Below are 22,522 nucleotides of genomic sequence, written 5' to 3' on the forward strand. Positions count from 1 at the left end.
TGGATGTCCTGCTGGGGGCTAACCAAATTACTCTCACTCCCTCCCCCGGCCTGAGGTGAGAGCCATGAGGTTGCTACAGTGACACTAATTACTAATAGCTATCTGTTGCTCTGGTCTCTTATACTTGTGCACCGACTGTGTTTAATGTAAATAAGTGTTGCCTATTACACAGCCAATGCAAAAAGTCGCTTAGATGTCATCAATTACACATAGCAAGCAAATTTGATTATTTTGTAGATTCGTTGATAAGGGTTCCATGCTTAGGAGCATGCATGCGCTATATGATTGGTGGATGTCAATTAACATAACATGAAAACAACACTTCCCAAATAATTTATTATAACCTTTGAATAGATGAAAATATTATTTAAATGTGATCTCAGTATAGAAGAGAACGCCTAAGTTTACATAGCTCAACACCCTGCGTTTGGCAGTTCTATATTGCAAAGATAGGAGAAGCATGTTGAAGTCCATGTTTTTGCCTCATAGTGTAGTGTCACCTCGCGAGGTGCAGTGATAGTAGGTGCACAATTCACAGTCTGTTGCCACGAGCACAGTTATGTGGACATTTAAGTCGTGTCTTGGTTAAAGTTACACATACCATTAACCTTTCATTCTGTACAGCCTTTACATACCAGAGTGCATCTTTAAAATAAGTCAGTTCTCAACAATGCTTTGAAAGTGTAGATTTGTCAGAAGTGAAAACAGATTATGATTCAATTTGACCAGTCAAGAGTAAATCAACAAGATGGTGTCATTTATGTGAATATTTTTGCACTGCAGCAATGAAACTGAACATTTCTTCTCAGCTTGGCCGAACTTAAGTTGCTGCTATCGCTGACACAGTAATCAGTTATTCTTGAACAAAGCAGGGCGAGACATGGCTGTTTCCTTTGCATTCAATTTAAAAGAATCACAGTATAGTCCAATTGAAGCCTCCCTATAGCATATAGGAGCATGTTAAAATCTTGGTAAAGTCCCGTTTCCCCGTTCCCCCCAAAACGCCTCTCTGTCCATCCGAGTCGTGGCCGACATTGTACACCTCTCGGTTCACGGCTCAGCGGTCCGCATTCATCCTGCGTAGTTTGGCCGGCAGGTTGTCTTCGGGCCGGCCGCCGGGCGCCGGCAGCGGGTGGAGGTTGGGCCCGGGGACGGGAGCCGCCACCGAAGGCGGTCTGTGGTGCTCCAGCTCTCCCGCCGACTGGGTGTGCGCTTCTGAGCTCACACGGAGGGCCTTCAGCTCCAGCCGGGTCTCGGGCTCGTCCGGGCCGGCCAGCGAGCCCAGGCGCTGCACACACAGGGGCAGGTCGCCCGTGCTGGAAGCTTTCTCGGCGGGCTGCGCTCCTGCGGCCTTCAGGGCCCCTTTGCCGTTCCTGGAGCTCATGCGCTGCAGCTTGCTGGGTAGCCTGCAGGCGGTGCCCTCGGCGACGGGGACGCCGTCCAGGGAGAAGATACGCTCTCTGCGGCCGCGCGGGTCGCCGGGGGTCGGCGTGAGGGGTGGCGCCGGCGAGGGCAGGCAGGATGTCTCTTCTTGCTCTTTCACGCTGTAGGGTGGCGTGGGCACTTCGAAGGTGCTGTGGAACTGTGAGTAGTCGACCCGGAAGAAGCCCTCCTCCAGGGACATGACAGGCAGGAAGCGGTGGCCCCACAGCACCTCGTCCTCCGTGTAGGACGTACGAGCCTGGCATGTCATACCTTGAGGCAGACAGAGACAGAGAGTGAGAGAAAACAAAGATAGAGAGAAAGAGAGAGAGGAAAATAGAAAGATGTAGGAAGATGGCAGGGGGTTGATGGGGATGCAATCAGTCAAGCTTGAGAGTAAACACAGCAATACAACCCTGCTTTTCCCTCTGATTGCAACTACATTTGTCTCATTTCTCTGCCCCCTTTGACCACAAAATGGCTCTGCATTAATCATTTATGGCTCGGTCCATCAGCGTGACTCTAACCTGTGGTTTCTACGATCCCCTCCAGGATGACGACGATCTCAAACTGCTCGCTCATGAGAGAGCGCTGAGACAGGTCGAAGAAAGGACTTTTTGGATTGATCTCGTGGCAGATGGTGAGCGGAGAGACGAGGAAGAGCTGGTCGGCACCCGTCCCAAACCCCACATCCAGCTCCCTCTGGTCTAGAGGCAGGAACTCCCCCTCAGGGGTCTGGCGTGACTGGATCAGCGAGAGAGAGAGACAGAGAGGACGGAGACGGAAAGAGAAAAGAAAGGCTCAGCTCTTGTGTACTCGAGAACTCTTTCCGAAACTTCTTTTGAAATGTTTTTTCCCCTGCTGGTGTCTGATCACATACAAGCTACACGGGGGCCATTTGTCAAATTGCATTTCCACTCACATTTTCTTAAAGCAAATGTCTCTGAATGCACAAGGGAACCACTTAAATGGATGTGTGGATAAAGTCAATGCCGAGCTTACTGTGCTGTTCTGGAGTGATTTATTAACTCCAAATGTGAAGGCAGAATATAGCATGAACTGGAGTGGTGCTGTTTGCCTCAGCATTTGGCCAAGACTTCTGAACAAAACACTACATCTAGCAACTCCTCTGCTTGACTGTGAAAATAACAAATCCATGTGACGTACTGAAATGATTAGCATAATTAGGATTTTACATGATGAATCAACAAATCATCATCTCACCCTCAACATCAGAGTTACTGCCAGACTCGATACATGCTGATATAATCTTTATAGAAATTTCCTACTATGTTGCAACTACGTTTGTCTCATTTTTTTCCTCTAACCCCAAAATGGCTCAACATTAATTTGGCCCACAAATCTCAAATGAGTTTATTAATTTAGGAACATACCTTTAGGCTTCTCAGGCCAAATCTGAGGAGAGGATGTTTTTGCCCCTTTCATGCCATAATTATCATCATCAACACTGCAAATTCAGCGCTGTGGCCATGCGCCTGGCAAGGGAAGAATTTAAATCTAATTTGCAATCAAAAACGTTGCCCGTACACTATTTGACTAAAATCCGTTGTGAAATTTCACAGAGTTTGTATAAGTGTACGATTATTTTCGAAAATGCACTATACACTGTTCCTGCCGGCAGCCCACATACAGCATCAAGTCCATCAGAGCCAGACTGCATAACAAGTCACGGGAGAAAACCTGACAACTGCTTGCACTCATCTGCTGCCTAACTCTGCAAGCTCAGGGGTTTTAAGCCAAGTTACAGTACGTTTAGTAAGCACATGAGTAAGCATTGCTCGACTGCTTTAGACAATTGTACTGTATGTCCCTTTGACCCCGCCGTCTTTTGTGTGAACATAAGGGACCGGCGGGACAGTCAGCGCGAGCTGGTTCCATCACCCATCATCCCCAGATGGCAAGCAGACTGAGCTCCAGTCGTTGTGGTGCACCCGGTGTAAGGGGTGCGACTTTTCACAGGAGAGACGGAGGACCCACGCGGCTTTCACATACAAGCCATTTCCACGCACCTGGATACTTTATCGCAGTCACGTAAGCATGCTTTTGCGCACACACAAAGAAGCTTCCAACTGTGTGTGTTTCCATTATTTTGAAAGCGAGAAAGTAAAGCAGTTCCTCATAACAAAATCTGATAAACATATCGTTTGCCACGTACGTTTTGCTGTTGCAAATATCCGCTCTGCATTTCACCTTCATCGGAATGGTCTTCTCTGTAGAAGAAACTGGGAAGAGCGCAGTGTGAACCGTGTGTCAGTTATGCCCTGACAGAAAGGCTACAGAGAGCAGCTCTGGAATGCTGGTGTGCAGCTCTGATCTTCACGCGTGTGCCTCTATTTTCTGTTGCCAAGGTTGAATGCAGGCACAAGGAAGTTCTTCACAACGGCTGTCATATTTCAAGAACCAGGGAACACACTGTAGCATATACATATATTTTTGTATAATATTATATTAATTGCAATATTATATTAAACCTTTTTTAAATACAAAATAAAAAAACAATACTTAAAAACAACCACATTGGCTCATCAGTCCTCAGCAGCCCAGGCGTAATATGTAGCTGGCACCATACTATGCTGGGAGACTACTAAGCATACTGCATATAACTCCGCAAGGAAGGAGACTGGGAATCATACAACCTTACAAGCTGATATTTGAAATGCTCCAGCTATCGTTAACTAGAGTTGCCCAATGGATTAGTTGTCATATGAGTTAATTTGCTTTAAGTGCATTTCAGTAGTATAGATTTTTAACCACATACTTTATAGCAACATTCCTAAATCGTGCATACTACACAGATTACTGGAGAGTATGAAAAATGGCCATGTACACGGTTTAATATGTTCAGTGTGCCACTAGAGCAAAATTAGCTTACAAAGAAAACAGGAGATCTGTTTTGCTTTGTTAGCAACTATATAATTAATATCATGGTACCACTAGTCACTGAAGTTGATTCTTTGGTGGACAAGCAGTTTACTCTGTATGACACTGAAAAACAAATGAAGAATTGTTAAATTACTAGATATTATTAGACCTGTAATTCTTGCAACATTTTAACAATTTAACCATCATTAAAACTGGCCTTGGCTCACTAATTGTACTATGAGGCATGTAGGCCATATACTTTATGCAACTCTTTAAGTTTGTGTACCATTGCAAGTTCAGGTTCTTATTCTTTTGCATGAACTATGGCAGAAAATTATGTACTATATGAATGTCTGCTTTGTAATAGTTTTTTATAAAAAAAAAAACTAGGCTATATGTTTAAAAATGGCAAATATAAGATATCCCAATTAGGTGACGTGCGGATCCCACACAGAGACTATGGACTATTGTGGCCACGTTGGCTGGGATCAGACTAACATATTTATGTAATAGCTGGAATATTAGCACCTAACATAAAAAAATGGAGCTGTATTTAAAGCCTCCGACCAAAATGAAGTTTAGAGGGAACATTTAGGAAGAGTGGAAAAGGTTCATCCTGTATTTGATGGTAATTAGAATGAGAAAAGTGAAAATATTGCACTGTTCCTAACAGTGGCAGTAGCCAACTCCCTGGAAGACCTAGTAGCATGCAACTAATGCTGGAACAGCATATATATATATATATATATATATATATATATATATATATATATATATATATATATATATATATATATATACACACACACACACACACACACACACACACACACACACACACACACACACCACACACACACACACAGATTGGAAAACGTATATTTTAATTTAGTCACAGTCAGATTTCAAATTTGTGGCCCTCAAGTGCACTTGAGGTTCAAATGTTTGTTGTGTAATTTTGGGACTCCCACCAACTCTCTGATCTGCAGCAGGACGGTGTATTAGTGATAGGGGACTGAGAAGAAAAGAAAAAAAAATGCTTTTAAAAGAAAGTGAGAACTGATGCTAGAAAAAGTCAAATGCAGATTTGCAAGGCAAGACAAGCAAAGCAAAACAGAATGAAAGCGTGGACTCTAGCCAGACAGATCCGAACATAAAAGATGATCGGAAATAACAGGAAAATGGAAAAGTAGCAAAAACGTGCCGCAAAGGGAGTGAGGAGAACACGCACAGTCTGTGATGTGGAGGTGAAAACAAACCACACCAGTGTTCAACATGTGGCGAGGAATGTCATAAATATGGTACAGTACAGTGTGTGGACCATAAACAGGTCCGCTATGGTGATCTCTTTGTGCGACTGGTCTCAGACATGGGACAGCATAAGGAATGGATTTGCTGTGTATACCGTCGATGGAAGGGTCACAAGAAGAGTCATTGCATTCAAATGTAGATACACAGCACAGGCCAACACGTGGCCCGGAACGAAGCGGGCCAGGCTAGATATTGAGCCAGTCGGAAGAAAGTGAAAGGCAGAGCAGCAAAGACTAAAGTCTCAAGATGCAACAGAGAACGCGCAAGAGCCACTTGTGATTAATGAGAAAAATGGCTCATTAAGGTTAAGCACAGACCCAAAAGAGCTGAATAGATATGTGAATCGTGAGTGCTACCAGTTGCCAATGAGGTGACAAATCTTTGGTGCACAGCAGGTTCCAAATACTTCTCAAAACTAGATGTTTCAGTATGGTTTTGGCAAATTGGTCTGGACAGTTAAAGAACCAAACTCTCTACCAAAACAATGCTATTCTGCAGCTGTTCTTTAAAAAGATTGACCTTTTGAGATGGACTGTACACTAGATATGTTCCATAAGACTATCCAGCAGATCTCTAGAAAATAATAAGGTATGGCAGTTTATATTGATGACCTGGGGCAGGATAATCAAAGCGCATGATCAGAGAATGAAAATGACACAGCTAGAGAAAATGGCCCAAAATTACATGCCAACAAGTCCTTTGTGCAAAGCTGACACAAGAGGGTATCATTTACTATTTAGACAAATTCATTCCAAAACCAGCTAGTATCAGAAGCTTACTTTGCAAAACCTTTGACTGGAGATCTCTTAAGATCATTTCAGTAGATGCATCCAAATCTGGCATAGGTGCAGTGTTGTTACCGAAATATGGCACAAGTTGGAACCTGATAGCCTAGGCATTCAGAGCTGACAGCCTCAGAGTGCAATTATGCACAAAAATAGAAAAGGGAACACTACATCCTGCATATGGATGAAAACCCACCACATGGATTTATATATGGCAAAAATGTTGACACTCTTGTCAACACTTGTGACAAGTACAGTTTCAGGAAGGTATTCAATACGTGTTTTTAAAGCAATCACACAGGGTTGGTCAGGGCATTTTGTAACAGTCTCAGACAACCAGTACTGAGATGTGTTGTCAGGTGGTGTTCTGTTTAAGGGCTCAAGAACTGTGGTAATAAGCTGTTTTTAAAAACCCCAGAGTGATACCTTGCTACAGAACTCCATGAGATTGGCCAAAACAATATTGTACTGGCCAGGTATGGGTTCTGACATTCAGAGGGCCGTTCAGTCTTGTGGAAATGGCTGAGCATAAAAGAGCCTCTGTGGGTTGAGAACAATGTGACGTGTACACAATGGAGTGAAGCAGGTATAGATGTGTTTAAATTAAATGGGGGAAAACTATGTGCTACTAGCTTGGTCACCCAGGTTATAACATACATCATTTAGCTGATGCTTTTATCCAAAGTAACTTACCATTATGATTGAGTACACCCTGAGTAATTGAGGGTTAAGGGTCTTGCTCAGGGGCCCAACAGTGGCAACTTGGCAGTGGTGGGGTTTGAACCAGCAACCTTCCAATTAAAAGGCAAGCTCTTTGTAAACGATTGAGCTCCCACTGCCCTTTTAAACATCACATTTATTTTTGCACAACATGGTATTGCTGATGTGGTGATAACCGATAACAGATCTTGGGTTAGTTGTGAAGAGTTCTGCAACTTTGCAAAGACCTTTGATTTTGAACCTGTGACACTGCGTCACAGGTTCAAAATCTGTGAATCGGTTCATGGAAAATGGTGAAAAAAGGTAAATAGATTCAAACTGTCAACCTCACTTAGCATAACTGCACTACAGACCAACTTCCCAGTCACATGGTCAGCAGCCAACAGAACTCCTGTTTAGAAAAACTCAGGATCTGCATGCCAAAGATGTTTGAAAGTGAACAGAAGAAGACTACATTTACAGCATGCGGTAGACGCTGTTCTACAGGACAACTTACTTATATTTCATCAGTATGAGAATGTGTGCAACCTGTTAATCAAACCCACAGACTAGTACCCTGTGCTATCTGCTCTACAAGGTGAAGTAACCACGCACCTGTACACAAAGCTATAGCTCTAGCTGAGAAAAGTGAAAGGTGAAAAACGCCCAGAAAGGATACTACAAAGACAAGCGATAACTAAGTGTTAGAGGGTGACCGCATGATGGAAAGCACTGGAGTGTTAAAATTGACACAATACACAGCGAAGCTCCAAGGTCCCAAACACAAAACGGGGCAACTTATAGGGAAAACCGGAGGCACATCTTCGCAGTGGAACAAAGTGTAGTAGAGGGAACCCATGTCATAACGTGCAAACACGAACTGAAATCCGAAGATCCGGTAAAACCATTAAAGTGCCTCAAGGCTTATTGAGCACATATAATTCCCAAACGCTTAGGGAAATTAATGAAAATCGGAGAGGAAATCTCAGTATGTCCGTATGTGGCACGCACAGATTGTTAACCAAAAAGTGGAAAGTTCTTTTGAGAGTGTATATATAACTTGTGAAAGAATGTCCTAAAAGTGCTGAAGATTTTAATTGCTGGAAACCACATATGTGGGACACATTGTTCATATTCATTGTTGTAGTAAACAAAGCTCTTAAGAGGAAGGATGCGTCATACAGCATTTACATGGCCGGCGTCACAGGGTAAAGCAAGCACTGTCAGACAGCTACTTCATGTTGGAACCATAAAAAAAATGCTCTTATGAATTGTTATTGTCTGATTCCAATGTAAAACCACAATAAAATGTGAAACATTTAGAAATAGAGCATCTATGCATTACAATTTTTCGTCATGTCCCCTCATTTCATCATTGAAATAGGCAAAACCAAGTCTATGAAATGTGCCTCATTCATTTACTCATAGTCCAGATTAATTAAATGTCTAAATGATACTTGTACATATATTGTTGATTAGACCACATCTGTGGTCTGGTCAGTGTCATAGTTAATTCAGTTTCACTTCTCATGTGCGTGTTAAGAGAGGAGGGAGTTGGGGGTAAATGAGTGAGGCAGCGTAGAGTGCTTACTCTGCAGAAACACTCTAGCCAAAAGATGTGTGGCTACTGCTGAGGACACTTCAGCAATAGACCTTTACCCCATCACACTGTTTTGGACTACAGAGCACTAATATATCAGAGAAAGAGAAAGGGAGAGAGAGAGAGCAGCAAAGAGTAAAGGAGCTGTTGAAGTCAGCCATCCGTCAGCCTGTCCTTCTCTGCAGTGGGCCCGATCATATCTGCTGCTGTCAGCAAGAGGCGAGAAACCAGCTGTCAATCACCCTCTCCTTTTCTCAGCCCTTAGAACCCCCCCACCCCCACCGCACCTGCGCACACACACACACACACACACACACACACAGATCCTCTCTGAACATTCAACTCCTTCCTGCTCTGATCAAATCCTATCTTCAAGACTTCACTCATTTCTTTCTTCTCTCCACAGGCTCCGTCTTCTCTTCCTCTGATCCCGTGTTCTCTCTCTTTCTCTTCTATTTTATCTTACTCTCCATGGAAAGAGTAATTGGGGAGAATCACAGAGAACTGGTTCTCTATACTGAAGTAGCTACTTGGACTAAACTTAATATAAAACAGCATGGACTGTTTATTAGCTGGGCTTCCCAAGAAGGATCAATTCCCTCTTGAGTCTTAGTCCTCCCAGGTTTTTTTTCCCCCATAATTCCAAAGTTTTTCCTAGCCACTGTCAGCCCTGATTTGCCCATTAGGGACCTTTGACCCATACATTTGTAATGCTGCTTTGTGACTTGTGTGCAAAAAGTGCTATATAGATCAATTTCACTTCACTTGACCATACAAGCTAAACTGTATGTGATACCTAAAGTATATGTAACCTCTTCAATCTTTGAATGTGTGACAATACGTGTCTTGCTTATGTTTTCTAACTTTTGTGTGAAGTCTCTATAGTGATGACTTAAGAAAGACTTTCTGATGAAATACTGCATCTTTCCTCGCTGTCTTCCAGACTGTCGCTCTAGGCTGCAGCGCAGAGCTATGACGAACCATTCTCTTTACAAAGCACAGTCTCCAAAATGTCCCTACTGCTTTCCAAGAACAGGAAAAAAACTCTGCTAAATATAAGAAACATACAAACTGCATTACAATGCTGTTTTAATGCGAAAGCAGTGCTTGGTATGAAATGGTCTAATGTGCATTTGAAGGTTTGTTTTTGTTCTTAAAAGCCAATTCTGGTAAGAATCTATTCTCTCTTACATCATGGGACAATCTTGGATTCCTATCACATAACTTATAACCCTGTAGCCTACCGACTCTATTTAAGATCAATAAAAAAAACATTCTAAATACTTTTCCCTTCTATCTAATTTCCTGTGTTTAATACATATTCATCACAGTGGAGATCTCACTGGAATCATACAACTAACCAAGAAGGTCATCAACATGCATGCTGGGATTTGTTTAGTAATATTGATCTGGATTTTTGTGCTCATTCTTACAGCGAATAAATCCTTTTTAACCTGCATTTGGACATAGATGAACAAACAATAATGAACTAACCACTAATCATTTTAATCTAACTAGGATATCCATGCTTCTAAGAACACAATTACATAGTCATTTGTGAGATACTACTCTCCCAAATAGGCAATACACTAGTACAATTAGTAGACAATAGACACAATTGTACTAGTATATTGTCTATTTGTGAGAACAGTGTCCCACAGATTACTACATCATTATATTCTGCTCAGTGGTGTATCATTAAATTGGTTATATACACTTTTCTTCTTATCAGTGTAACTTTTGGTAGACGCACTGAAAAGTAATTGAGAAGTAGATCTAAACGAGCACGCACACACCGACAAACACCTATACGGTTTACATGTATTACACTGTGGACATGCGTGTGGGTGCTCATGGACAGATACAACAACGATTCATACAGAACACATGATTAATTACCTTTATGAGTTTGCACCTGATCTGTGCTGAGACCATGTGGCTGTTCCTAAGGTTCCCGACCCTAAACATGAGGCACAGCTTGCCATCGCGCTGAGAGATGACCGCGTCTTGACTGAACATGAGCGTCTCGGCTCGCTTCTTCGGCTGGGACATCTTAATGAACATGCATCCGATGAGGAACGCGTCTACAATTGAGCCCAAAAGCGACTGGAAAAGGAAAAGTATTATGCCTTCGGGGCACTTCTCCGTTATGTATCGGTATCCGTACCCGATAGTTGCCTCGGTCTCAATGAAAAACAGAAAAGCCGAAGGAAAGTTGTAAACGTTGGCGACGCACGGGGTGTACGAGTCGTCGTGGCTACGGCCAAGGTCTCCGCGGATATAAGCGATTATCCACCACATAGATGCCATTATGAGCCATGCGACTGTATAGGTCAAAAGGAATATGAGTAAATTCCAGCGCCACTTTAAATCTACCAGCGTGGTGAACAAATCGGAGAGGTACCTGCTGGTCTCTCCACCAAGGTTACCGTGTTGGACATTGCAGCGTCCGTTCTTCTCCACAAAACGTTGGCGCTTTCTTTTGGCTGGTGCGGAAAAAGAAACACCTCGGCTCGTGTTAACAACCTGATAGTCGTCACCGAATTTCCTTCTAATAGCTGACATAATTACCAAGCGGTTATATTAGAATAACGCATAAGTATTGCTCAAGTTTCGTGTAAGGCTATTTACGCATGGCATGCGTCAAACACCTCAGTTGAGTTCCATGTGAGGTTATTTAATTATATTAAGAAATTTACAGTTTGCGTGAAAAAAACAATTGGAGTACAAATTTGTAGATTGGGTGATGAAATAATAGTAGTACAACTGTCAAATATTAGGCGCTTCTTCTGGTCCACAACTTTAAAAAATACATCCTCTTGAATAAAGCTCTTCTTTCTTTTGTTCTGTTTTCAAAGTCATTTAATTGCGGCACAAACAAAACAGCAGACGCCAAAATTCTTTATTGCATGAATGATCTTATTCCGTAGTCTTCCAACTCCTCAGTCTGGTGCGTTAGTGCCCGGTTCACTCATTTAATACCTCCAACATGCGGTCACGTAGCAATGACTAACGTATTACAAACTGTAGCCAAACTGCGGCACTTGTGGGTACTCGTGCCCGTGGTGCCCGCGCTGAGAATAAGGGATGTTGTGCAAGCGTACTTGCCTATTGCCAAACCAATCAGGTATTCCAAGCAAATGGATTTACTGGAGACTTGCAGCGCATTCGCTGTGGCCAATGATCCCAAATCGTGTGTTGCCATCTGCCGTTCAAAGAAAGTACTTCGACTGAAATTCAGTACGAGAATTTTCATAAAACACGAATACAACACAAATATATATGCGTTTCTAAGAGGCGGGTTAAATATTAGATTCGTTTATAAATATGATTTCGGGAAATTATAAGAATTTGGAAAACATTATGTGATGCAAATATGGGTTAGTTCATCATAGAGAACACACCATTGGCCGATTTCCCAGACGCAAATTAACCCTAAGCCTGCACTAAAAAGCATTTCCAGTGGTGCTTTACCACTGATAGTACAATGTCATTCAAAAGTAGGCACAATACATGTCCAGGGAACTGCCTTGCATGGACTAGTCGTGAAAGCCTTGCATGGACTAGTTGTCGTGACCTGTAGCAGAATATGGAATTAAATAGCACACAAAAGCTTGGTACTGGCTGCTGAGTAATATTCTTGCCATCAAACCAAGTAATTCTGTTGGTATTTTATTCTGCTAAATGTATCGGTCCATAAATTGATCTGAATTGAATATACACCTGTAATAATTAAAGGTACAAGAGTCTGCCTAGAAAACAGGGGTGGGGGGGAACCAGGAGAAAGCAAACTTTGAGACTCTATGTTGCACATTATATAAAAAATACTGAAATAAAGAAATACTGCTGTGGTTAGGCCATGTCAGGAGAGCAGTCCACAGCATGGCCATGTTTACCCTTCTAAACAGCTTGACCATGAGTCATCAGGCATCTCTGTGCTCTTAAGTGAGGTGACTTTAGAGAAAGTCTTTCTCCAGTTGTTGTTTTTAGTGATTCAAGCATTTTCACAGTTCATCCAGGTAGTTGGAAGCAGATGCTGTCCTAGGTTTGTTCATGCCATGTGGTGTCTGAGCCGGTTTTAAACACACGGCAGATCTAAAATTGCTTGTGACATCTGTAGTGACTCCTAGTTTCAATAAGCGAATAACAGGATGTTTGTATTAAAATAAACTCACCACCCACTTTGTTAAAAAAAAAAAAAAAATATATATATATATATATTATTATTTATTAGATATAGCTCATAGAGATTGCAGCCTGTCTGGTGCCATATAGAGTTTGTGTTAGCTGATCTCAAATTCCTTTGCTCAGAAACCGAACAATCATGAATTAGAATATGATTGACAAACTATGTATGGAAACAGAAGGGCTAATGGCTCTATTTGCCATATAATTCTATGTGCTGTCTAAGAGGTTTAGGGTGCTAGGATTCAAGGTTAAACATCTTTTGAAAAATTTGGTCTGGTCTTCTTCTGGTCTTGTCAAATTTTACATGTCACTTTTCTCCCATATGTTCCTCAGAGATCAGTAAAGTTTCTTGAATAAATACAATTTCAGGAAGTTCATTTTATCTTGATCTTACTGGTTTTGGATGAGTATTTTTTGTCAATATTGGGCTTTGTATGCCAGAATATCACTAAAGTGGATATTTGAGGTCTTGCGGTCATACTCTTAAGTCTCCTATGATCAATATTAAGGTCTTTTCAAACTAAGAAAACAAAGAAACATATTCTCTGGCATGGCTAAGCAAGAGAGGTTTTATGCAGTTAACGTTCTTCCTTCTCACATCTTACTTGCCCTGGTTTGTCAGTTAAGCTCCAAATGAATGTACATTCTAAGAATTATTTACCAGTCTTAATCTTAAAAGCGATAGAATTTAAACCTGGATCAAGTTATCCTATAGTCGACTTCTGCTAAAACAATAACAGTGCATTTCTTTATTAGGACTCAATAAAGCTGTGCTTTCACTTCATTCACTGTGTTTCTTGCACCATATCTCTGACCTTCTTGAAATGTTATATTTACAATAATAATATACATATTATATTGTTTTGCTATTGCTTAAAGCAGAAAAGGAATACGTTCTGATTTACTCTTTTTGACACGTGCAGAAAAATATTTGCATCCCTGTGTGTCCTTGAGCCCTGCCAAGGTCGAGCATTAATTTTGGAGATGAGCCAGCTACATCCCGATGTATTAATACGTATGCTTATATGTTCGAATTTTACAGCCAGCCTAAAATAGTATATAACAATAAACACAAAAATGCAAAGGAATGAAAATAAAACATTTTAAAAAAATGTAAATAAATAAAAAATCTTCTGGGAGAAAACTAATCAATATTTGGTTACTGGAAGCTGCAGTGCACAACTCTGTTCAGCGCGTGGCTCGGCTGTCTCTTCTCACGACCCGTCCCGTGGACCCACAATTCCCCGCGTGGAGACAAGATGGACGAGGGCAACAGCTGCAAGAGAACAATGTTTTGGCAGTAAACGTCTGAAGAGTCGCGCGTTGGTGTTCATTCGGACGTCGAGAATCCGCTGTGGACATGTACAGGTGAGCGGTATTGCTTTGAGCCGTTTTTTCCCGTCTCGAAACGTTGAAAGACTTCGAATTACGCGTCGTAGTCGCGTCAAAAGATGCAACCGCAGCCGCTCGGGCGAAAGAGCATCATTGTTTCATCCGGGCTCGCGGATGCTAACTGGTTAGCTTAGCCCTCCGACGTGTAGACTCGTCTCAGTGGCGACCTTAAATGACTGCCGTTTTCAAAGTGAACCGTAGAAAGTCTTCGACACCAGTAACGTTGATGGCGAGTCGCTGAAATGCTGCCTTGAGGTAGTCGTTTGCCATTAAAGGGCTATAATTAACCGGTTGTGGTTAGCGAGCTGCCTAATGCTAGCCAACTGTCCTTTTCACTGGAATTCAAACGGGCTAAGAGAGCTAGCGTGTGCTTGGCTAGTAACTGACGCTCGCTAACTGGCCATCGCAGGGTGGTAGCGGTAACGATGAGTACTCGGATGGCAAGTCGCTGTGCTTTTTAAATATGATGTCCCCTAGGACTGGTTTAAATGCGAGTGTAGTGTTTTGGCTGAGATTGGCGAGGTGGATGCCTCCATGTTTGGCTGAAGTAATACTAGGCCCTGGGAAATAGCTAAGCTAACTTAACTAGCTAGCCCTTTTTTCTTTTAGTTCCCTTAGCTACCCTTGGCTAGTTACCTAGCTAAAATATTTGAATCCAACGTATCTTTAATGCTTTAATTTGAATGTTTGTTTCGTTTTCCTGTTAAAGGTTTGTTAGCTAGGCACATAGCTGAGTAACTACATAGGCAGTTATTAAAAGTGATTTATTTGTTAAGCAGCTAGCTAGCTTGTTGGGAGTAGTAGGCTTTTTTTTTCTCCAGACAATGTTCCAGTTCATTTGTCCTGCGGCGGCGTCCATAGACTGCGTCGCGCAGTTAAACGTAGCTTCGACTAACTAGCCACCAAGTACTGTTTTTTAATGCTTATGCTGTTCATTGTTTATGGAAAGATCAAATTGAATGCCAGCATTGAGAGCAGCCTAGCGGGTCAGATTAGCAAAGGCTAGCCACTGGCTTTCGTTTTCTTGTTTGCTAGCTAACGTTGCCTATCAGAAGATAGCTAGGTTAGATAACTTAATTTTATTTCATGAAATTTGTGGCTATCTGTCGCAGTGAGAACTAATCAGTCTCTTTGACCTAAAAAACTAACTGCTGCCGCATTGAATTACAGTTTGAGATGAAACGCCATCTCGATTCCTTTGTGGTTCCAAATGCAGAAAACAAGTCGCTCTGTTCTGACCAGTCCTTGCTCTTCAGATCCTAGACCTTTTTTATGTTAATTGTTCTTGCGGTTTCAATATCTTATTTAGACAGAGCTATGTAAGGAGGAGAGAGGGACGCTCTCATGAGTAGTCTTTAATCTTCAGTGTTACGTAGAGATAGAAATTATCACCATGCGCAGCTATGACCTTGATTTCATTGAGCTTTAATAATTGCTTTTGACCTAAATGCTAGTTTTCAAACGGCGGTGTAGGACTGCGACAGTACCAAGGCATGTTTTATAGCTTGTTATTTTGTGTCATTGGTGTGAAGGCCTAATGCAAGTTTCCTAGGATCAGCAATCATTCTGCTAGAGCCATAATGCACAACAGTGTAGTAAACCCAATTTATTTGAACCAGCAATTATAAAACACTAGCTCAGTGAATAGCATAGTATGCAGTTTGGTATTAGTATGGCACTTTATTCTTTATGGATTATTTAAAATTTTTAAATTAATGTTGCATAACTGGAAACTTGCAATATCTCACTGGAAAATGAAACATTTCCATGTAGTTAGACATTATGTACAAATAAAATCATTTATGAGCACTCCCCTGTGTAACATTTTCTTAAAAACTAAGACGTTCCTTGTTCATTATTTCTGTTTGCAGCGCATCACTCAGCTAAAAAGACGAGAACATTGCCCTCTTGAGGAAGCGACCATGAGCATTATCCAGGACAAGCTTGGCAATGAGTTTCTGCGCAACGGTGGCATGGACCCCAATTTCCCCCCCAGCATGATCATGTTCAGCCACTTGCCGCCAGTCACCAGCTTTGCACGGCTCACCTCCCAGTCGGTGGTGGCAGACCTGCCCCAAGAAATGATCCTGAAGAAGGAGAGAGATTCGCCAGAGCACGGTGCCGGCTTCCTCCACAGCATGGGTATAAAGCAGGAGAAATTAAGCGAGTTCGACTACCGCCTGCCTTTGTATGGAGCTGGCCCAGAGACGGGCTCCGGAGGAGGGGGAAAGGGCACAGATATGCTCGACGTTTCCATGGGCAACCACCAGAACATGCTTCTACATGACATCAGCCTTAGCAATGTAAGCTTAAAACAGCACTGAATGCGACGGGTATTCTACTTTTGGAAGTGTATAGCTGTGTGTGCTCGTGCACGCATACTGAATGCTGTGTTTATCAGGTGTACAGGTGCATAACAGACCATCAGTGTTTTGAGTACTTCTTAAGGAAATTTGTGTGTGACTTTCAAAAGTTTTCATTTGAATGATTTTTGTGGTGTTGGTAGTTCCCAGGAAGACTGGGGAAAGACCCAAAAGACTCATCACACAGAAGAGGAAGGAGGGCAAATGGAGAAGGACCAGAAGGCAAAACCAGGAGGAAGCGAGGGGATTCTACCAAGGTGCTCCGGTTACACTCTCATTTCATCACTCGGCTCTTGATAAGGTTGTAGTGTTGAGTATATATGTGTCTTTCCAAGCAGGAACTTCAGGTTGTGAGCTAGCGAGATATTTATTTATTTTTATTTTTTTGTGTGTCAAAATGATATTAATCTACACAGTTTCCAGAGAACATTTCAAACAGAGGTCCTTCATCAGCTGTCCAAGTTTTCTAATTTTTATTGCTGCTGTAACAATGATGATGATGCAGACATTGAAGTCAGTATGGCAGCAATGAAATTAGGGAAATAAAGTACTACACTACAGGGTTTGAACCTTTCAATCCATGGGTTGAATGTTATGATGTGAACATCCACGTTTCCTACTATTAACTGGTTTGTCCTCGTACAAATTCAGATGCACTATTCTTGCAAAGCTGACAAAGGACCTCTGTCCTTCTGGAAACTTTGTGTAATTCGGCACAATTTTGAATATTTTACATCTCTTATTACCACACTCACTCACTTTGAACTTTCTTTGGATTAAAGTACAAGCATTCTTTTATTTTTAATATCTTGGGAGGGTTAGTCCAAAGGAATGGCCAACAATGAAGTGCAGTTTTTTTCCTTCACATTTTAAGTATATTTTCTAGAATTCCTTTACTGTGTTTTTGTGTAGTAAATACCAAAAATTAGAAAATTTAAGTGACTCATTACCTGATGCTTGGGCTTTGAGCTAGAGGTTTTATAAAAAGGTTATGACATGGTGGTGATTGAATGGTTCCCACTGTTACTCAGTCACTGATGCTGGATGGGGACGGAGGCCCCCTCTCCCCGAGTTCCAAACCACACATATGTGAACACTGCAACGCCGCCTTCCGCAGCTCATATCACCTGCGCAGGCATGTTCTCATCCACACAGGTGAGAGATGTTTGCTGCCAGCTCTCCTCTGAGGCTTCTATATTTGTTTATGGTTGGGATGATCCGTCACTGTAATAAGCCATTTTTAACAAAGGCCCGTCGTCTTATTTATGCACACATGATGTAGGCCACGCAGTTGTTTTTCAATTCGGGTCACCTGAAACGAGATGATTAGCATTGCTCCCGGTGAAAATAATTAGTAAAGATCGCCTCTGTTAACCAACAACGGTCCAATATGAAGGCAGCCTGAGACTGTGCTTTAAAAGTGGGATGTTCCATTAATGTGGGGTGGGTGTTGGCCTTTTTCATTTTTGACTGCACAGGTGAGAGGCCTTTCAGGTGCAGTCAGTGTAACATGAGCTTCATCCAGAAGTATCTGCTCCAGCGACATGAGAAGATCCACAGTGGTGAGTTCTAAACCAGCACATATTTATCAGAGGGGTACCTTTGTGTACATAGAGGGTTGTCAAATCAGTTGAAGCATTAAAAATGGATTTCTCTGTGGAAGTACTGATCTGAGAGTTAGATGCTAGACACTGGGGACGGGATTTAGATAAGGTGATGTATTTCTAGGCTAAGATCAAATCTGTATTGATTTTTCCCGTATTGATCTTAACAGGGGAAAAGCCATTCAGCTGTGACCAGTGTAACATGCGCTTCATTCAGAAGTATCACATGGAGCGGCACAAGAGGACACACAGTGGAGAAAAGCCATATAAATGTGATACCTGCCAACAGGTGAGAATGAGCTCATTTGCAGCCCTTCGGAAAATGTAGGTTACATCCATTTTTACTTCTTGGACTTTATGCAAGAATATGCTGTGTATTCTTGCAATTTCAGGGTATTTTATAGCTTGCTTCACATTTTTTGCTGTTCTTCTCTGGCTGCAGTATTTCTCTCGTACTGACCGATTACTGAAGCACAAGAGAACCTGTGGTGAAGCCATAAAGAAGGGCCTGGACCCAGGGATGCTGGACCTCGGAGATGAGGAACTGGCCCACGGCAGCTACCTACACACTCAGGGAAGCACCAACACGCCACGCAAAAAGGGCAAGTCTAAGAACAGTGGAGAGGGGAGCGAGCGCCGCAGGAAGAAAACAGGAGGAGGGGAAGGCAGCCACGGGCTCAGCCTGCAGAACTATGCTGTGGATGTTCCCTCTGGCTCCGCCGCGCCCTCCTCAGGTGTGGACGGCAACATGCAGAACCAGCACGCCAGTGGCCCCAAGCTTGTCTTCAAGAAAGGTGGGCGCAAGGCTGCCGACAAGGGCCTGCTCTCCATCGGAGAGGCCAGCTCCAGCTCAGATTCCCATGAGCAGAAGCTGCTGGGCCCCAAGTCAGGACCCCTGGACCTGCCAGGGGCCAGCGGAATGGATGGCATGGGCCTCCTGCAGAGTGCCTCCGTGTCGAAGCAGGTGGGGACCAGCAGCAATTACGACGACGCCATGCAGTTTCTGAAGAAGAGGAGATATCTAAACGCAGCAAACAGCGGCGGCGGGGCCGATTATGGTTCAGTCCACTTGCAGCCTCAGCAGACGGTCATCCAGGGTGGCCTTGGAGAGCCCACGTTGGCTCTGCTGGATACCTCCCCGCTGGTCAGTGTCGACAGCAAGCACGACAAGTCAGGCATTCCTGACGAAGTGCTGCAGAGCCTCCTGGACCACTACTCGCACAAAACTGACGGTACCCATCAGGATGTGACTTTCGATCTCTCTGACCAGCACCATGTGGAGCTGCACCCCACATCCGCCACGCCAGAGCTGGGCGCAGACGAGGGCTCCTCGAGCGGATCTGGAGACAAGAGTGGGATCATGAGTGAATATTCCAAGTTCCTGCTGCAGACCCTGGAGAGGACCAGCCACAGCGGCGGCTTCACGCTTGGCCCTGGCGGCGCCTTCCCCAGCTCCCTCTTCCTCGACAAGCATGTCTACACCACCTCTCCCCTGGAGTGCAGCTTCGGTCAGTCCGTCTCCTCTCCCATTGCCCCCTCCTCCTCCTCTGCTCTACCAAAGTCCCACTTCAGCATGCTCGTCAGTTCCCCGTCACCATCACATGCTTCACCCTCCCCTCAGCAGGGGTTCCACTTGGCAGCCCTGGAGCCCCCTGCTCACCAGCAGCTAACCCCGTCGCAAGAGCTGGATAAGCCTCCCTCCCCCCCCTACCCTCTTGCCACCCAGGAGCTCGCCAACAGGCAAAAAAAGCAGCAAGCAAAGAATACCAGTGCCACAGCCAACGGTGGTTGCAGGAATGATGCTGGCAGCAGCTCCTCCATCTACACCCTGGCTCCAACTCCTGATATGGTGACTTTGGAGCCCTCCAAGGAAGTGGATGTGCGCTCCACATACCAGATTGAGAACTTCGCCCAGGCCTTTGGCTCCCAGTTCAAATCGGGGCGCAGGACCCCGCTGCCGTACAGCGCTGACCCCCAGGTTGGGGTCGGGGATGCTGATCCCCGGATATCGCGGACTTCCGTGTCGGAATTCTCAGGGTATACTAGTCTGTTAGCTGACGTCAGCGAGCCAGCTAGCTCAGGAAGCAAAACGCCCACAAGCCAAAGCTACAGGTAAAGGTTTTGGTAGCCAGCCTAACCCCGTAGTGTGGGATGCAGACTCTTACCCAGTGCCCCCCCCGCAGAACCTACCCTTATTTTAAAAAAAATTTTTTAAACACAATATTAATTATTACACTGCCATTAAATGTTAATACAAGACTCTACCAGGGAAGGTCTGCAAGACCTCAAATGCAATTTTTTTTTTAATTTTCTTCTTGTTTTTAATTGTATTTTAGTCTTTTGTTTTATTAGTGTGGAGGATTTCAGGAGTAGATGTGTAATGTTCAACAAAACTAGATGGTAGATAATGACTGGCTTGACTTTTCACGAACCCTGTGTTTTAGCAATCATAGAGTTAAAAAAATAATAGATGATCTATAGTAATAAAACAATTGTCAGGGTCTTGCCCAGTATTCAATGGCAAAAAATCTCAGCCTAATGTCTGTTACAATAACTGAAAGTATTACTCAGGAAAAGGCATTTTAAATAATTCGGTGCAACTTGCACTCTTCTTTTTATTTTTAAACAATACACTTTGAAACTACAGCGAATCTTTGTTTTTGAAATTCCTTGAGGAGAGAGACTCAAAATAGCCTATTTTCATCTGATCACACTGATGACTTTTTCCACTACGTGTACATATGCAGAGACTGGTACTTTTGATGTCAATGTGAAAACACTTGGAGACTTCAATCACTAAGGGCCAGATGTAAGGAACAGAGAATCTTACATACATAAATTTACATATGTGCATGCATTCACATACAAGTCGCGAGTAGTCATACAAACTTATGTGCATGCATGTAAATATTTTGAAGTAGTGTCTTTAGAGCTACTGCGAAATGGCCTCAGGGTGTGTTGAACACTTTCATACCCTTTTTGTTCAACTTTTGTTGGCGTTCATCCCTTTCTATATTATTTCTCAAGGAATCAAATTAGCACTTTCAACCAATGAAGACAAAAACTGTTAAATTACAGATACAAATTAGCTTTTTGGTGAAAAAGCTGGGGTTTGTTTTTTTTTTTTTTTTTTTGGTTATTTGTTTTTTTGGTATGTGTGTAATGAAAAGGGGTGTTTGAATTTTTGGATGTGGGCATTTGAAACTTTCTTTAGAGTTAGTGGGATGGGAGGGGTTTTAGCATGCTTCAGTTGGGTTAGTTATGCTGTCGAAACGGATGCCATACAAATATCCTGTGCTGTGGAGCCTTGAGTCTAAGTTCAGGGCCTCTCTTGTGAAAGTGCTGAAAGTGTATTTAAGTATTAAATCTGATTTGAGTGAATAGCTGCAATTGGAGTTCTACCTCTCGGAGCAAAATTACGAATCTGACACCCAATGGACAAAAACTTTGCAAGTTCTCGCTTGGAGAAACCTCTGAGTCATTTACCCTTTAAGACATGCACATCGAAATTGGTGGACCTGAATCTTTTAATCTTTATTATTGTTATTGCTATTAGCTGAGATGAATCTGAAATGACTGAGTAAGGAGAGACTTTTATGTCAGAGGTGAGGTTAACAAAGGCTGGTTTGTGAGCCTCTTGAGTCTCCCTCTGCTCTGCTCCGACTGTCCCCATCTGTCATGAATCAGGCCTAGCTGTGGCCTCTGGCTCTGCTCCCTGACATCACACTGGGAGTCACCGACTTGGTGCCAGTGTTGGCGAGTGGGTGGGGGGACGGACAAAGCCTGAATGCTGCACTCCCCGTTGCTTTTAAAGAAAAAAAAGGAAAAGGAAAAATGGTGGCAAAAAGAATAAATTGACCTTAATATACCTCATAACGCTGTACAAACGGAAAAAAAAAAACCCAGGGACATGCGTTTCACGTAGCCTATGTAGTGGTAATGTAGTAGTATACATCAGTCATTGTATAATCATGTAATGCCTCCTGTGTTTACGATTATAGTTCATGTTGGTCTGTTTTGTTTTGGGTTTTTTTTCCCTTTCTTTCTCTGTTGAGCAGCCATGCCGAACAGTGTTTCATGGTAGTTTTGACCCTTACGATTTCATGAATTTGTTTCCTGTTCTCCCCATGTTTTTGTTTATTGCCATGTGTTTTTATATGATCTCTAAAAAGACTGTTTACAATAATGTACAAAACACTAAAATGTGTGATTTTATTTTTTTTTCACTTTGATTTTGTTGGCTGAAATGCATGATATGAAGTTTTTGTTTAGTTT

General features: G+C 42.8%; 2 protein-coding genes across 2 annotated transcripts; one reads left to right on the forward strand and one right to left on the reverse strand.

Annotated features, from left to right (window-relative positions):
* Positions 1–323: 323 nt before the first annotated feature.
* On the reverse strand, positions 324–11,783 carry LOC145655500 (G protein-activated inward rectifier potassium channel 1-like). Its single transcript, XM_081709040.1, has 3 exons — positions 10,600–11,783; positions 1,950–2,166; positions 324–1,695 (listed from the first exon to the last, which is right to left on the reverse strand). Exons 1-3 carry the CDS (start codon positions 11,263–11,265, stop codon positions 1,058–1,060), a joined length of 1,521 nt encoding a protein of 506 aa, XP_081565166.1. The 5' UTR covers positions 11,266–11,783; the 3' UTR covers positions 324–1,057.
* Positions 11,784–14,114: 2,331 nt separating this feature from the next.
* On the forward strand, positions 14,115–22,169 carry LOC145655499 (zinc finger protein 281-like). Its single transcript, XM_081709039.1, has 7 exons — positions 14,115–14,256; positions 16,152–16,583; positions 16,787–16,900; positions 17,675–17,798; positions 18,122–18,205; positions 18,418–18,536; positions 18,690–22,169. Exons 2-7 carry the CDS (start codon positions 16,203–16,205, stop codon positions 20,361–20,363), a joined length of 2,496 nt encoding a protein of 831 aa, XP_081565165.1. The 5' UTR covers positions 14,115–14,256; positions 16,152–16,202; the 3' UTR covers positions 20,364–22,169.
* The last annotated feature ends 353 nt before the right edge of the window (positions 22,170–22,522 follow it).

The sequence above is a fragment of the Electrophorus electricus genome, unplaced genomic scaffold (assembly GCF_041902795.1).
Source record: "Electrophorus electricus isolate QZ-2024a unplaced genomic scaffold, ASM4190279v1 Scaffold267, whole genome shotgun sequence".
Classification (NCBI taxonomy): domain Eukaryota; kingdom Metazoa; phylum Chordata; class Actinopteri; order Gymnotiformes; family Gymnotidae; genus Electrophorus; species Electrophorus electricus.